This window comes from Thunnus albacares, chromosome 15 (genome assembly GCF_914725855.1).
Source record: "Thunnus albacares chromosome 15, fThuAlb1.1, whole genome shotgun sequence".
NCBI classification, from domain to species: domain Eukaryota; kingdom Metazoa; phylum Chordata; class Actinopteri; order Scombriformes; family Scombridae; genus Thunnus; species Thunnus albacares.
Window position 1 is genome coordinate 20,521,310 of NC_058120.1, and position 15,176 is coordinate 20,536,485.

The window sequence follows — 15,176 nt, forward strand, 5'->3', positions numbered from 1 at the left end:
CGTAGCTTTTCAGTTCCTGTCTGAAACCACTCCAAACCTACTATGAACACGCACACTTTTAACCAGTGGTGGAACGTAACTAAGTACATTTACTCAAGTGCTGTACTTTAGTGCAAATTCGAGGCACTTGTACTTTACTTGAATATTTTCATTTTATGCTGCTTTGTACTTCCACTCCACTACATTTCAGAGGGAAATATTGTACTTTTTACTCCATTACATTTATTTGCCATTTATAGTTACTACCTACTGTAGTTACTTTTTAGATCAAGATTTTTGCAAAAAAAAAAAAATCTAACTGTTGTTTAAATTGTGTGCCCTATTCTCTTTAAAAAATCATCATGCACTTTTAGCTGCATTAAAAATGTGCAATATAAATAAATTGTATTATTATTATCATTATTATTATTATTATTATTAAAAAACATATGCTACACTTATAGGCTATAATATAATGCAGCACTATTACCATGAAACACAAGAAGCCAGTCTGCATACTTTTGTTTTAATTTTACTTTTGATACTTTACGTACATTTTTCTAATAATGAGTCTGTACTTTAACTTAATAACATTTGATAATAACATTAATAACATTTTGAATTCATGACTATTACTTGTACTGGAGTATTTTTAGACTACAGTATTTCTACTTTTCTGCCGCTGCCTTTAAATATCACAATAATGTAATCCTGCCCGTCATAACTGTACTTTTAGTAAGTCTGTACGTCAGTATTTCATTGACCACACTACAAAGTACGAACGAAAAATACAACGTAAAAGTACAGTAGTGGACAAGTGTGCATGAGTCGTCCCATAACTCCCTCTCCAACCCCCCTCGTCACCGGAGCCCACACCTGCGCTCTCTGCTCCTCCTGCGGTACAGAAGCTTTTACGCATGCGAAGTGATTTTTCTTTTTCGGTGTAAGCAAGACACAAGGTAAGCCAAACGTAGGGGCGTATAAGTAACATTTTTTGTACCATTATTCATAGTAACGTATTGCTTTGTGGTGTACTGACGCCTTACCAAATGTGGAGGCATTCGTCGCCTCGGTAGTTAATCAGTAACGTTAACTGAGCAGAAGTGAGACGAGGTTCGGTGAGACAGAAGCTAGCACAGCACTTAAGCTAACGTTAGCAACAGCCCCGTCAGTCAAGTGTCAATGGGTGTGGGTCGAGCTAACTTGGCTAACCATGACAGGCACTTAACGGAGTGGGAACCTGAAGCCACCTAACTATTTTTAAGCCACCGGGTAAGATGCATCTGGCCCAGCTGCCACGTAACATGGCTAGTTAATGGTGTTTGCTTGCTTTCTACCCTAACTTCTAGCTGTGAAGCCACTTTAACGCTATATTGAGCCATTGTTTACATCGCTTTTCTGAAGGCAAAGAAACTAAGCAGGTAGCTAACATGTAGGACTCGTTCGTGATTTTACCCGGGTAGTGTCGTCATGCTAAATTTTTGACAAGGCAGTAACACGGGCCGCAATCAAATTTGTCATGTTAGCAACTATCGCCAGCTCTTCGCTTTCCAGCTACTTGCCCAGTGAGATACGTTTGCACCATCCTGGACAATTGTTTTTATACAAGAGTGACTAATGAATTTTAAAGTTGGATCGAAATTGGATTGTATCATCATTAACGTGGAAAGATATAGCTTAACGTCGACTCATGTGTAGCAAAGCTAATAGTAACGTTATTTGATCTCGTGTCATTGCTTTTTAAAGCAGTTGCAGCCTTAACCACTGTTGACTTGCTTTTAGAGAAAGGATTGAAGCACAGACTCTCTGGGATACAAGGTGTTCAGCACCATTCTGTTTCTCACAACTGTAGGGGAACCTATGTTCAAAAATTAGTGATACAAATATGTGCTCATTTAGTCCTGGGAATTTGCACCTTCATATTCAGAGTATTGTTTCTTAATACCAAGCATCCTTGTAGGTAATGCTACTATCGTCACATATTCTTGTTTTCTTTTGCTCATCTGGGTGACATAGATCAGTCCGTGGCCCATCATGGCAGATGATGATTTCACCACCGCGGACTCTGGGGCCTCTTCAACATTCCCCATGCAGTGCTCTGCACTGAGGAAGAACGGCTTTGTCATGCTGAAAGGACGTCCCTGTAAGATCGTTGAAATGACTACCTCTAAGACTGGCAAGCATGGGCATGCTAAGGTAAAAAACGTCCTCATGCATCCTTTGGAATGCAGAGCTTAAGGCATTTTTGTGATTTAGCCTGACATTTTCCAGTTTTACAAGTAACCAGCAATGCTTACTTGCCTCTGGTCAGATTTAATCAGTAACAGTGTTTTCCCAGGTTCACCTTACTGGACTTGACATCTTTACCCAGAAGAAGTATGAAGATATCTGCCCATCTACACATAACATGGATGTCCCACATGTCACAAGGAAAGACTACCAGGTGAGATGTCCCTGATGGATCTCTTGGTAAAACCTAGGGCAGCATATTGAATAGTGGGTGGTGTGTCAGTTGACAAGTTGGTCCTGGAAGCCAGTAATTGTTTTCCTGGGCAGTATTGGGTGTCTCTGCTTTTTTTTTTTTTTTTTTAGAAACTTGAGGCCAAGTGCATCCATTCTTCCCCATAATGTGTGGGATTTTAAATATCTGAACCTAATGAAAAAGTGTGATGTGAGAAAAAGAAATGCTTTCTCCGTTGCTAAATGGGTGTGTCACACACGTTAAAGCTGAGCTGTGTCTTTTAGTAGTTAAGAAAAAATATACAGGTTTTGAACTGGTTGAACAGGTTTTGACTTGGCCAACAAGCAGTCTCTTCTTTCCTGATTACAGGCCTCCTTTGGGACAGTGATTCTCTAAAAACACAAGAAAATGAAGGTCGGCCTTCTGAAACTGACCTTTTGGGGTCAGTTTTGTTCAACTGAATGCCTGCTGTTTTGTTTTTGTTTTTTTTTTCTTATCAACATTTGTCAGTTTTTTTGTGGGACCATTCCTCTTTATTAGGCCTTACATACATGACACATACTAATCCTATGCAAGACCTATGCAAATAACATAAGTGCAGCTCAGACATTTTAATATGCTATAGGTAGCATTGATGCACATGTCAAATTGTATTGGGCTGGTGAATTCACCAGCATTGGTTAAATGGACAACTAAATGGCTAAGCCATATCCAGTAAAATCTTTGATCTCTGGGCTATTTATCAATTCTGTTCTAGTATTGCAGCTAATCTCTTAGATATTCCTGGCTTTCATTATGTGTATTGTTAATGAGTCATAAGGCATTTACCAACAGATACCTTAGTTTCTCCTTGAGATGCAATTTTTGGTAGAATTGTTTTAGAAACATCAATTTAAACATGCGTGCAATCATGTTGGTCCTCATAGAAATTAGTTTGACTGGCAAATTCAGCATTTTTTTAAACAATAATTGCGTTTCACCCCTCTCTATGACAGCTGGCTTTTCACCTCACCTTAGAATGTGGCAGTTCAGAACAACTATTAACATTTTTGCCTTCTGAAGTGGTCTAACGTCACCTTGTAAAACTAGTTCTTTTCGAGCATTACCTGACCTTTAGACCTCCAGGCTACCAGGACACCTCAGTAACATAATTTTGATCAGTTTTGTGGAGCAAGCTGCAAAAATATGGAAGCTGTGACGTATCAGCTGCACTGTATGGCAGCATAAATCAATCTGAAAGTTAGTGTCTTTTGCTTTAACCAGGACATGTTGTCTGACAGTATCAGAAGGCAAAAATGTTTATACCTGTTCTAACCAGTTGCACATCATAGCGTGGTGAAGCCCCAGTTCCAATGTCAGATAGGTGGGGGCGTTTCCAAAGCTGTCCAACAAGCACTTGTGATAAAGAATACTGACAGCTTCAGTTGACACTTTTCTTTTGTCTTTTCCCTTTCCATTCTTTTCTCCTGTCTCTTATGCCCAGTGTATTTTCTTCATCTGGAAAACAGTTATTGCACCTTGTGATTATTAAACAAACATTCAGTCTTAACTTAAATTTTGACTCAAGTTAACCACTTAGTTCACTGCTTTTAATGGCATACTAAATGTGTGAAAAGGGTTATACAGACTTGATATAGTGTGATGGGTGCTCAGTGAGGGTTTACAAATTAAACTTTTGTACTGGTTGTAGCTGTCGAGTAGCTACACTCAATCATTAAACATTTCTCTGCATTCTTTGCCCAATTGCATATTTAGGTAATTGGTGTCTCAGAGGGTTTCTTGACCCTGATGGATGACGGTGGAGAAACCAGAGAAGACCTTAGAGTGCCACCGGGTGACTTGGGCAAAGAAATCGAGAAGAAGTTCGATGATGAAGAACAGTTTGTGGTGAGTTTCTGTGGGCTGAGGGTGAAGATCCCCTAACTGGTAGTGGCTGAACTGGAACAACTGTTTGTTCATTATTGTTTCATTTGTTGTTTTTATCTACTCATACAGTAAATACCCAGAAATTTACAATGTTCAAATATTTATAAGCCCTATAACCGCGGTTGTCCGTGAGTGACTGAGTGAGTGATGTAATTTCACCATTAGTTGGCCGGCCATGTTGGAGTTTCCCCATTGGCCATTGCTCTTTCAAAATGAATTGGCGTGAGACGACGGAAGTGGAGGACAACAGTGTGATGCAGAGTGACTGTGTTTCCTGCTCCAAGCTCTGACGTTATCAGCTCTGGTGTTAAATGCAGTGAAGTCACCTAAACTCCTGTTTAAACATACACGTACCAATGTCTCTGCCGTCTCCTCCTAAACTGTCCAGTGTGATCGACTCTCTGGCTGGAAGCGCTGTCAGCAGCTGGCACGAGAGATGCTCTGCAGTGCGTTTCGATTTTATAACTGAACTAATACCAGGACACAAGCTTTTTATTTCTCTGATGTTTTCATATCACAAACAATGAAGAACAGCATTAAAACACAAGTCTTTCAGGTAAAACATGAGACTCATGTAACTGTTATATCAGTTTAGTGCACAGTTAAAGCACCCCAAATAACAATCTGACAAAACACTCAATGCAGAATGAAAAAGGAAACATCCACAGAGTGAAATACATGAAAGAGCAAGCGGAGTTAACTGATAGTTAGAATTAAAAGTAAAATAAGTTCTCTTTCAAATCAATCCCAAGAAATCAAGAAATGAGTGGAAAGGAGGAAAGTATTGTTCTTGCAACTGCGTTTATACTTTTTTTTACTCAAACTTCACTCAACCATGTCATGTGATATGCTACTTTATCAGCAAATATTACTGGGACGACTACATTTAATATCCAGGAATTCACATTATAGACACTACCACAAATTGGACACAACGTGTTGACCATACACGGTCCAGCCATACACTGGGTTTTGACTTAGTCTTGTTTAAGTATTATAAATTGGCAGTATTGAAAACATTATATTCTGTAAATCTGTTAATGTACATTTTCACTCCAGATAGCTTCTCTAGACACTATCCCCTGCTTTCACTGGGACTTGTGACAGCCCAAGGCACTTGTAGTCTTTTTTTTTGCTTTAAATGTTAGTATACATTCAAATGAAGACGTTGATGATGATGATTATGATGATGATGATATACAGCAGGAATAATCTTAGCAACTTAATTTAAAGTCTTAATTGGCTAGTTAAAATCAACAGGTTAGCTATTGGAATATTAGAGACGACTTTAATGCAGCTGGTCCCTGATCATATTTTTCTCTTCCCTTTTCAGGCTACTGTGTTGAGAGCTTTGGATGAAGAGCAGGTAGTCGGCACCAAGGTCCTGACTTAAAAAGTCCAGGACAACGCTGGAGACCTCACACTCCTATCTTCCGTAATGGTTTTGAAGCTTCACCAAAGCTACTGGCCTTCACCCCACGTCTCCACCAGTTTCCCTGCTGGTCAACTGAAATCTGGAAACTGGACTGGGTCAGCTTCTGCAACTGTAGCTTGAGCTCAGGGCTGACTGGCATTCTCTTCAATCAATGAAGTTCTCCACACTTAGCTATCACTGCTTAACTTTGCAATGGGTACAGATATTCCAGCGATCCATAACATTCCTCTTACAGAATGGGTAATATGCTTTTTTAAAATTCCTTTTTAAATCATTCATATTTACCATTTTGTCTGAGTGGAATGTGTAGCTTTTCAGTTGCCTTCAACTTCTCCCTTATTATGACTGAAGCTTCACTAGCTAACATTACACCTCAAGCCAGCTCTACTCTACTCTAATTCTCTAATTCAGAGAACCTCAAGACAGTAACTTCATTGATAGCCGAAATATGCCTTTCTGCCTTTGACAATTAACTCATTTTGCATTTGCATTAACATGCACACTTAAAATTGACATATACACATGCCTCAGCATCCATGAATTTGTGAGAATGATAAAACCCTCTGCGCGTCAACTGCAGATCTTGCTTTTCTAGCAGGGAACTCTCTTGTCTCTGCCGTTCTGAAGCAGAACAGGCCTAGACAGGGGTGGTTAGGTGGGTCCATTTTCTCTTCTATGCTATAAAACTTTTTCCCTTTTCACTTGAGGCCTTTTTATGAGCTGACAAATGTATAGAAAAGGATTTTGAGAGAACAAAACACTAAATAGCTTTATTATTATCTTAAAACAATGTTGCTCAAAAGCTCAATTTCAACAATTAAACAAACTTTATTCAAAACAAATTTTACATTATCACAATGCTAAAAATAACGGCGACTTTTTGGCACGCAATAGTAGAAACCATATTAAGTCCTGTATGATGCAGCCAAATGTAGGTGGTAGTAATGCTCTGGGTTGACATTGGTGCCCAAGAAAAGGATAGATGAGTGTTACTGTTGGTCTATATTTTGGGTTGTTGGTGGGGGCGTGGAGGGCGAGTAATTGTTGAAGGTAAATTTAGGGGTGGCAGGTTTGATTGCAATTTAATAGGATTTTTTAGGGTTTTGTGCAGAGTTTGCACTGTACAAAGATTGTGGCTCATGCTGAATTTTTGATGTTAGTTTTGTTTACATTCACACAGAAATCTTACTGGGAGACATCACATAATGGCAGGAAATCAGAATGTGTTAAAATGCACTGCATTAAAGGACCAGTGTGTAAGATTAAGGAGGATGTATTAGCAGAAATTGAATATGATACTCATAAGTATGTTTTAATTAGTGTATAATCACCTAAAAATAAGAATTGTTTTTTCTTTACCTTAGAATGAGCCCTTTATATCTACAGAGCGAGCAGATCCTATTCCCATGTTTCTACAGTAGCCCAGAACGGACAAACCAAACACTGACATTAGAGAGGTGACATTTTTCGTGAGTTTCGCAGCCACCATAGCTTCTTTGACCAGCTTGGAAGGGAGGGGTTGGGGCTACAGCCTCACCCCTAGATGCCACTAAATCCTACACACTGGTCCTTTAACATGGTTACTGTTCAACCTGCATTTACATGCAGCTGGTCAGTTTTCCCTCTACCTCCTACCGTAAATTTAAACTGAGTGGAATAGTTTAAGTGTATTAGCAATGTATATTAGCGCTGCAGCCTGAGTGTTTTTTTTTTTTTTTTTTTTTTTTTTCCTAATCTGAGCATTTGGACTGATGGTGCAGTGAGAGCCCAGCCGCTAGTGAAGAAGCCAGTCTTTCAAGAGTGCATGTGTTAAAAATGTACATGTATCCTGCTGTTCAGCTGTGGAAAATACTTATTTAGACTTTTATTTTAATGTAAGTTTCAGTCTGACTTTGGATTTTGGCCGCAAGGATGCACTACGAGTTATACGATCTTTCCGCCTTCTGCACAGCAATAACTTTCCTATTTGAAGTCTTGTTCGTGTGCCTGTGCTCTTGTTAGAAACCCAGTTAAGTGTATACATTGTCCAGAAATCAGATTTCTCCAGCTGAAATCCTTACCCACAGTAAGGAAAGTGTTTACATGATGTTATGACATCAGGTTACTGCAAAAAGCTGACAATAATCCAGTTACTGAAGTGCATGTAAATGCACCGATTGTAATGTTGACATTGGAAGGTATTATGCTCAGCTGTCAAGTTGTCCTTTTGTACAACGGCAGCCAGTCTGTTACATAATAACTGTCTTCAGTCCACCTAAAGTATTCTTTACCTTTATCAAGACACTATAGTAGTACACTGTTGTAGTGTGGATCTTTTTTTTTTAATCATTTCCCCCTTGTGTTTTTCCCTGAATAATTACGTTAGGTTATGTTGGATACACCTCAACCTAAGTTTCTTATTCACAAAGAGAAATGGGCCGAAAGAGAACGTGGAAAACAACCTGTCCCGTGCAAATTTCCGCCAATGGCATTTGCGGTAGTAACAAGGCTCTAGAGATGTTCAACTTGTTTGCTCAGCGAGCCAACACACAGTGTAGCGTTGTGCTCTGTCATTATTTTGGTTGCAAACATGCCATTGTGCCTGCGAAAACAAGAATTTGTTTCTAGTATACAGTCTCCTTAAATAGTTGTCTAGATTTCCAAAAGTATCCTAATCCTTAGTTTTCATTTCTGAATATCAGAAAGAGTGCAATTCAGTACTGATGGTATGAAGTTTCTCTGCTAAATTGGGTTTCCCTCCATCTCCACAGCCCCAACAGAAGACAGCAGTCTTCCTTAAGCCATATTTGTACCCTGTTACATGTGTCTATAACTAAGGTCAGAAGCATGAGAATGGAGTCCTTTCTTACCCTCAGTTTCCTCCAATCATTAACTACTCTAGCCTCTCATATGTAGCATGAGCCACTACCACATGTCTCATCAATGATCCTCTTGTTTTTTTAGCTATCTAAAAGTTGTCCCTCATGTGGAGACCATTTGGAGGGGGGTGGGGGAATTCCTCTGATTCCCTCTGAGAAAATGTTTACACTGTTGGGGAGATGGCCCTGTTAATGTTAGCTTCACACGCTGATCTAGGATCAGTCTGCTAGCAATACAGCTACAAAATGTCTGAGGTCTGTGTCATGAGGGCAGATTTTCTCAGGGCACTAAATGGAGTATTAGATGTGTTACTTTAACACTGTCAGCTGTTACAACAATAAATAAGACTATTAGCATTGTTTTTATTTTGATTCTTTTGTCTCAAAAACCTATTCTGATATTGGAAAATAATGTTTGGTTTTTTTTGTTTTTCCTCTCTTGCACCTCTCATCAGATATTTTGAATTTGAAATTGAATAATTTTCTATCTCTCTCTCTCCTTAACTGCAAGGAACAGTGTTTAATTTGAATGTTTAGACCACGGGTACAGTATATTATGTTAAAACAGGGAATGTATGAATTACACAGTCTTGTAATACTGTATGTTCCTGATGTTTGCTGGGGAAGGGACTCAAGTGCACTTCTCCAGCTTGGCACAGGTGTCTTTTTCACCCATTAATGTCTGATCATAACAGTTTCCAGGGGAAATCTGACATTGAGCTTCTTCTGGAGCATAAAGATGCATTTTAAAAGGACTTGGGCTCCTATTTACTCTGTTCTATCTAATGTATGGCTGCTACCTTCAAAAATCACGACTGTCTTTCTGTTTTTATTGTGTAGGCAAAATAAAGTTCTTTCAAATGTTACTGGCTACAAGAACAACCTCTTCTGTCTTCTTTTCTCCTTATGCCAGAAGAAAATACTGTCACTTGCACTGAGAAACTCCCACTGAAATAGAAAAATCACAAGCAGAAGTTTCATGATGTGTTGCAAATGGATGTGAATTAAGTGAAACAGAAGTGCATCTCATACAGATAACCTGCAAACGATATCAGTGACCTCTTGTGGCTATGTCATGACACCGGTGCAGCATTAAGTCTCCCGTTTATTAATTTGCAGGATTCAGGAAATTAATACTGAGTGGGCAAAATGACACGAATATGAATGAATAACTCATTTGTGTTCAGAGGGATATATTGAGTAAACTCTACCTTGATAACCTGAACTGTCATTTGGAAGATACCAACTTACCACCTTCCTCAGCCAGCGAAAATCTTAAATTATCTTCAGACGAACCTTTGAATATATTTTTGCTCTAAAAGCGGACTGTATGTTTTGTCGCCCATCAATTACACTGAAAGCGCATTTGGAGGGGATCTTTTAATACCAGTATGAGTAGGAGGAATGATAACAGCAAGCAAAATCTGTTTCAGTGTTCATATGGGAACCTGACTATTGTTTTAAGAGAGACTTGAAAAGTTGAGAACCTGTTTGTTTACCACCTGCACAAAAAAACAAGACCATTAAAGCACAAGAGCCTGATGGCAGTTACAGTAACTTCCTCATGTGTAGTCACCAAAATATTGGACTGTGAGCATGTTTGCTAAACAAATCAATGAGAGTGGATTGGTGTTCAGCTTAAACTTTGCTACATGGTCAGAATACTGGAACCTTGTTGCTGACAGTCAAGTGACCATACCAGCAGATGGACACAAAAGAATGGACCCAGTATAAACCAATAACAGACAGACAGACAAAAATGATGCTTGAATAGTATTCACATAAATTGAATTTATCAGGTGAAATCTCTTATAAAGGCTCTGACAACTTTTTCACAGTGAATATTGTACTTAAGATAAAGTATATATGCACTTCCATTAGTGTAAAAAAATCAGCTCGTCAGCTATTGTACTTGATGCTCTTCCATCCTATCCCCTCCTGTGTTTATCATCAGCCACGTCGCAGTGTGACACAGTCGCTCCACAGTCGCTCCACAGTCGCTCCACAGTCCAGTCTAACAAGCTTCTCAGGAAATTCTAGACGTGTTCAAATCCATCCAGCTCATATGAGCCAGTGAGATCCAGTCAGATCACTATCATCAGTGTTGAGAGACTCTGGTTGAAAGTTTTGTAATTTTAAAGCATTTCAGGTATGCAATTGTGTACTTTTTTATTGTCATTTTAAGTCACGGTATTAAAGATTTCTGCACTTGCTGAACAGCATTCTTAAGTGTCAGAAATGCTGCAGTTGTATATAGTATTCTTGGGAGACTATTGAATAGAAGTGTCTCACACTGAGTGACAGTTCAGTTAACATCTTGAGATCTTTATGTGGGGAAGAGTTCATCCAGTTTTGACTTACTTTTTCAGGGTTAAGACACATAACTGAGGAAAACACTTGAAGCTCGGTAGCCGATGATGATATAATGTAATGCAATGATCTAATCTGAAACTAATTCCACAATTATGCATATGCGCACAGAACAATATGAAACCAGCCCACATAAAACATAAAATCATCCTGCCATTTATATGATCGATCAATCATTTTATATGCTTGCTCAGGGCCACAGTGTCTCTAGGCAGTGATCTTTTTGTGATTATAGAAACAAACAGATCATGTTAAAACAAGAAAACTTTTTTCAGATAAGTGCTAATTTTATTATATATAAATATTATAATAATTTTGTAAAATAATGAGAAAGTTTTTTGATACAACAAGAGACAACAAGAGAAAGTGATATGTTATTATGACAAGAAGTGTTTCTAGTAAAAACAGAATAATTTGCTATCTAGTAACAGCAAGATAATATTAAAACAAGAAACATTTCACATTATAATGAGAAGCCGAGCCCTTTTTTAAAATGGTGGCAGCAATACACTTTCTATTGATATCACTGAACAGTAGTATAGTGCCTGGCTCTGTTTGCTGTATTTCCACTGTAGTTTGTTTTTGCTCTGCCAGTTTTCTGATTATGCAGAGAGTTTGCTTCGACCATTATGCAAAAAATCAAGTGTATTTGCCATACTAGTAAACTATGATGAGAATAGATCTCATAGAAAACAACACAGTGTTTGAGTCTTTGAGACAGAACAACTGTCTTATAAGTCTATTTGTGTGATATTTCATGTTGTATTTAGCAAAAAATCTGAAATCTAAATCAGGAATGTCAAATGTTAAGTGCCAAAGTGACATGACACTCTTTGTGCTCTGCATACTTTGTCTAAACAGTTGTGTCTCTTTATCGTACTGCATGGTATCTTTTATGATGTCTGTGTAGGTATCCTCACAACGAAACATTGACCATTGACAACTGAAAATTCATGCACATTTGTCTATTTGATTGTGTTTTGTTCACTTGCTTGTGTTTTCTTGAGTTGCAGTGCGTTGAACTCTGTCAGCCATGAAATATGTAGCCATCATACCACCACTATCACTACTTTGGCAAATTCACAGACCTCACCGTGAACAGTTTTGGCAAATTCACAGACCTCACCGTGAACTACTCTCCCCCAAAGAAATCTCTCCATTCCTAACACAAGTGCACAGTAGGTGGCAGTGAAGCATCACATTTGATAGCTGAAATTTTCTGTAGTCTGTTCTTAAACATCCGCTATTGCAAAGTTTCACACCACATTGCTCCTTTGTTTGTATTTGTGGTAGCTCATGTGCAAGTCAGAAAAAAGTAGTGGCAATGGCAGTGAAATTAGTTTAGAAAATTGTGCTAATGCTATGGCATCAATGAGCCTAATGAATCATGATTGACACAGTTCCTCTGGAAAGGATTGTCTCAATAATCAAAGTGCCCCTTGTCTCAGCCCTCAGGATGGAAAAGTAAAACCACAAGAAGCACATAAAGTGCACATAAAATCTTTCTTATAAAAGATTGATTTAAAAGAAATATGTAGCATGTCTGATTTCAACCTGACAAATGATGCTCATATGCAAATATGTTTTGGAGTAAACCTGGCATCCACAGCACTCGCCAAGTTATACACACACTTTCTTGCTCTCCCATCCACCCCTGTGAATAAGGCCCACGGATTAACTTTTCAGTCCCTGCAGACTCCAAAACCCATTAAGACCTCTCCATGGCCATTGCAGAGAAACCCCCAGTGCTTCTTTCCTCTTGAGAGTGTTTTACCGGGATTGGCTGAACTCTTTCAAGGCTTGGTGCAGGAGACTGAAGCAGGGATTGTGGAGAGGATTGGTGGAGGTTTTATGAGCCATTCCATAGTGCTCCAAACTTGTTTATCCAGACGGGGAAGCAGCTGGATTCCTGGCTAATGTTTGGAGGAGAAGAAACGGTTTGGAATGATTAGAGATTTGATAGAGTTACAGACTAGAGGGCTTCTCTTGTAAGCCAGGGAAAACACTATTTCAAACACACACATAGGCCACATATGTCAACAATGGGGTAGGGCCAAGTGTATAGGGCCATTATGTAACTGCAGGACCTATGTCTCAAAACAGCATGAGATGGAGAGAGAAAGAGATCAAAGCATTTGTGTGAACTGTGTGCTTTTATTGAAACTGTATGTGTTTAAGTGTGTGTGTGTGTGTGTGTGTGTGTGCGTATGTCTGTGTTTGTGTGTGTGTGTTAAGAGGAACTACACTACCCTGCTGTTTCCTATCAATCCCACATGTAACTGCATTTATCACATTATTAATACTGGTACTTTATTAATATTAGGTCCATTGTGTTCACTATATTCTATTAGATATTTAGAAGTCCCTATGGGAATATTATAGAGGTAAGGTATGTATGAAAAAAAATGTTGATATAAACAGCTGACATTTATTATAATGCCAAATCTCAATGTCAAAGCACAGACATGAATCCCTGTGAACAGTCACAGAAGACACAGCAGAGCTTTTGAAAATCACATGCCACACACCGCCACGCCTACATGTCTGAAAGAGACATGAAAAACAAACTCTTATCATTATCCTACAGAAATATAGGTTATTTAAATAGCCTACAATTGTGAGTTTCTAATTTAGGTGAGACAATAACCCGTCCAGAATGAAATTAGGTAAAAGAGAGTAAAAGGAAGGGGAAAAATGTTCCAAATAGTGAAATTTGGGGTTCTATATGTGTACAAATACTGTAACATGCTTCAAATACAGGTCTGTGTTCCTTATTTATTTCTTAGTGTGTGCATTTGTGTGTTATCATGTCTGCATGCTTCTGTTTGTATGCTGGACCATGCAACTGTATGTTTTTTTAAGGGTGTGTGTCTGTTTGAATATCCATGCGTGTACCCTACATGTATGAGTTTTATGTGCATGTGTGTGTCTGTTCAGGGGGTGCTTAGGTGTTTTTGAAGATCTGTGGAGTTATTGAATCCAGACTTTGAAGTTAAATATGGAGTGAAAGAGCACTTCATCTCAGCCTCTGACAGGATTTGGATGACTGTTGGAGGACAGAAGGAGGTGTTTTGTCCTCCTTTCATGTGCTTGATCCCACCGAGTGAGGAGCAGTAGGTAAAGATTCTGTATCTGTGTGGTGTTTGTGTGTGAAGACACATGTGAATGTGTATCCCTCAGGTTTTTTTGTGTTTTTTTGGCCGTATCAGTGGTGTGGCTCTATAGTGATGGCAATGTTAGTTGGTTGGTCCACCGCTTTGGTCCAGACTGAAATATGTTTTGTATGGATTGCCATGAAATTTATGAAATAACACTCATGGTGCCCAGAGGATAAAGCCTACTGAGCCTACTGTGATCCCTTGATTTTTCCTCTAGCACCACCATGAGGTTGAAATTTGTGGTTTTTAGAGAAATATCTGCCCAGTTATTGGACAGATTCTTGTCAAATTCTGTACAGACATTCGTGTCCCCCTCTTAATCTCTTCATCCCCCAGCCTCACAGATTTGTTAACGTGGCTGTAGATTTTTAGTCTTGTATGAAATGATGTCGTAGCAACTATGGGCTACTGGAGACATCATCTCAATTTTCATTTTGGGACTTTATGACTACAGTGTCAACATTCTGGCTCGAGAAGCGGAGATCTTGTGCATGTCTGTCTCTGTTTGAATCTTTGTATGTGCACATTTGTATGAGACTGTGATTAAGACCAGAAGGACAGGGGAGTGTTCTGTCTTTAGCAATAGTTATGCCAACAGATGTGTTCATTTGAGAATGATGCTCACAGCATGTACTTTCTATTTTAGCTGACAACCTTCTGTTCACTCACACTGCTCAGAAGACTCTCCTATCTTTGATAAGTAAACTTTCCCTGGAAGAATGTATGATTAAGCTAGCTGGAATACAATCTAGACTAGACTGGTTTTTGGTATTTTAGAGTTTGACAGAAAAAAAATCTTCTTCTGCTTGTTCTCTTGAACAATAAAAGAAAAAATATTATGTATATTGAACTCTAAAAGAACTGAACCCAGCTGGACAGCTGGTAGATATTGTAAAACTACACCTTTAGGGACACTGGGCTATTTTAGCAACAAATGTACATTATTATATTATCACTATACTATTATGATAACTGTACAGCCTTAAGAA

The 15,176-nt window shown here is 38.7% G+C and overlaps 1 protein-coding gene across 3 annotated transcripts; it reads left to right on the forward strand.

Annotated features, from left to right (window-relative positions):
- Positions 1-829: 829 nt before the first annotated feature.
- On the forward strand, positions 830-9,525 carry eif5a2 (eukaryotic translation initiation factor 5A2). Of its 3 annotated transcripts, none has more exons than XM_044375015.1 (5): positions 830-938; positions 1,996-2,175; positions 2,318-2,422; positions 4,196-4,327; positions 5,700-9,525. In XM_044375015.1, the coding sequence occupies exons 2-5, from the start codon at positions 2,014-2,016 to the stop codon at positions 5,757-5,759; spliced, it is 459 nt and encodes a 152-aa protein (XP_044230950.1). In that variant the 5' UTR covers positions 830-938; positions 1,996-2,013; the 3' UTR covers positions 5,760-9,525. The 3 variants fall into 3 exon arrangements, with proteins under 3 accessions (XP_044230950.1, XP_044230951.1, XP_044230952.1); XM_044375016.1 differs by lacking the exon at positions 830-938 and adding an exon at positions 1,052-1,251; XM_044375017.1 differs by lacking the exon at positions 830-938 and adding an exon at positions 1,276-1,400.
- Positions 9,526-15,176: the final 5,651 nt, after the last annotated feature.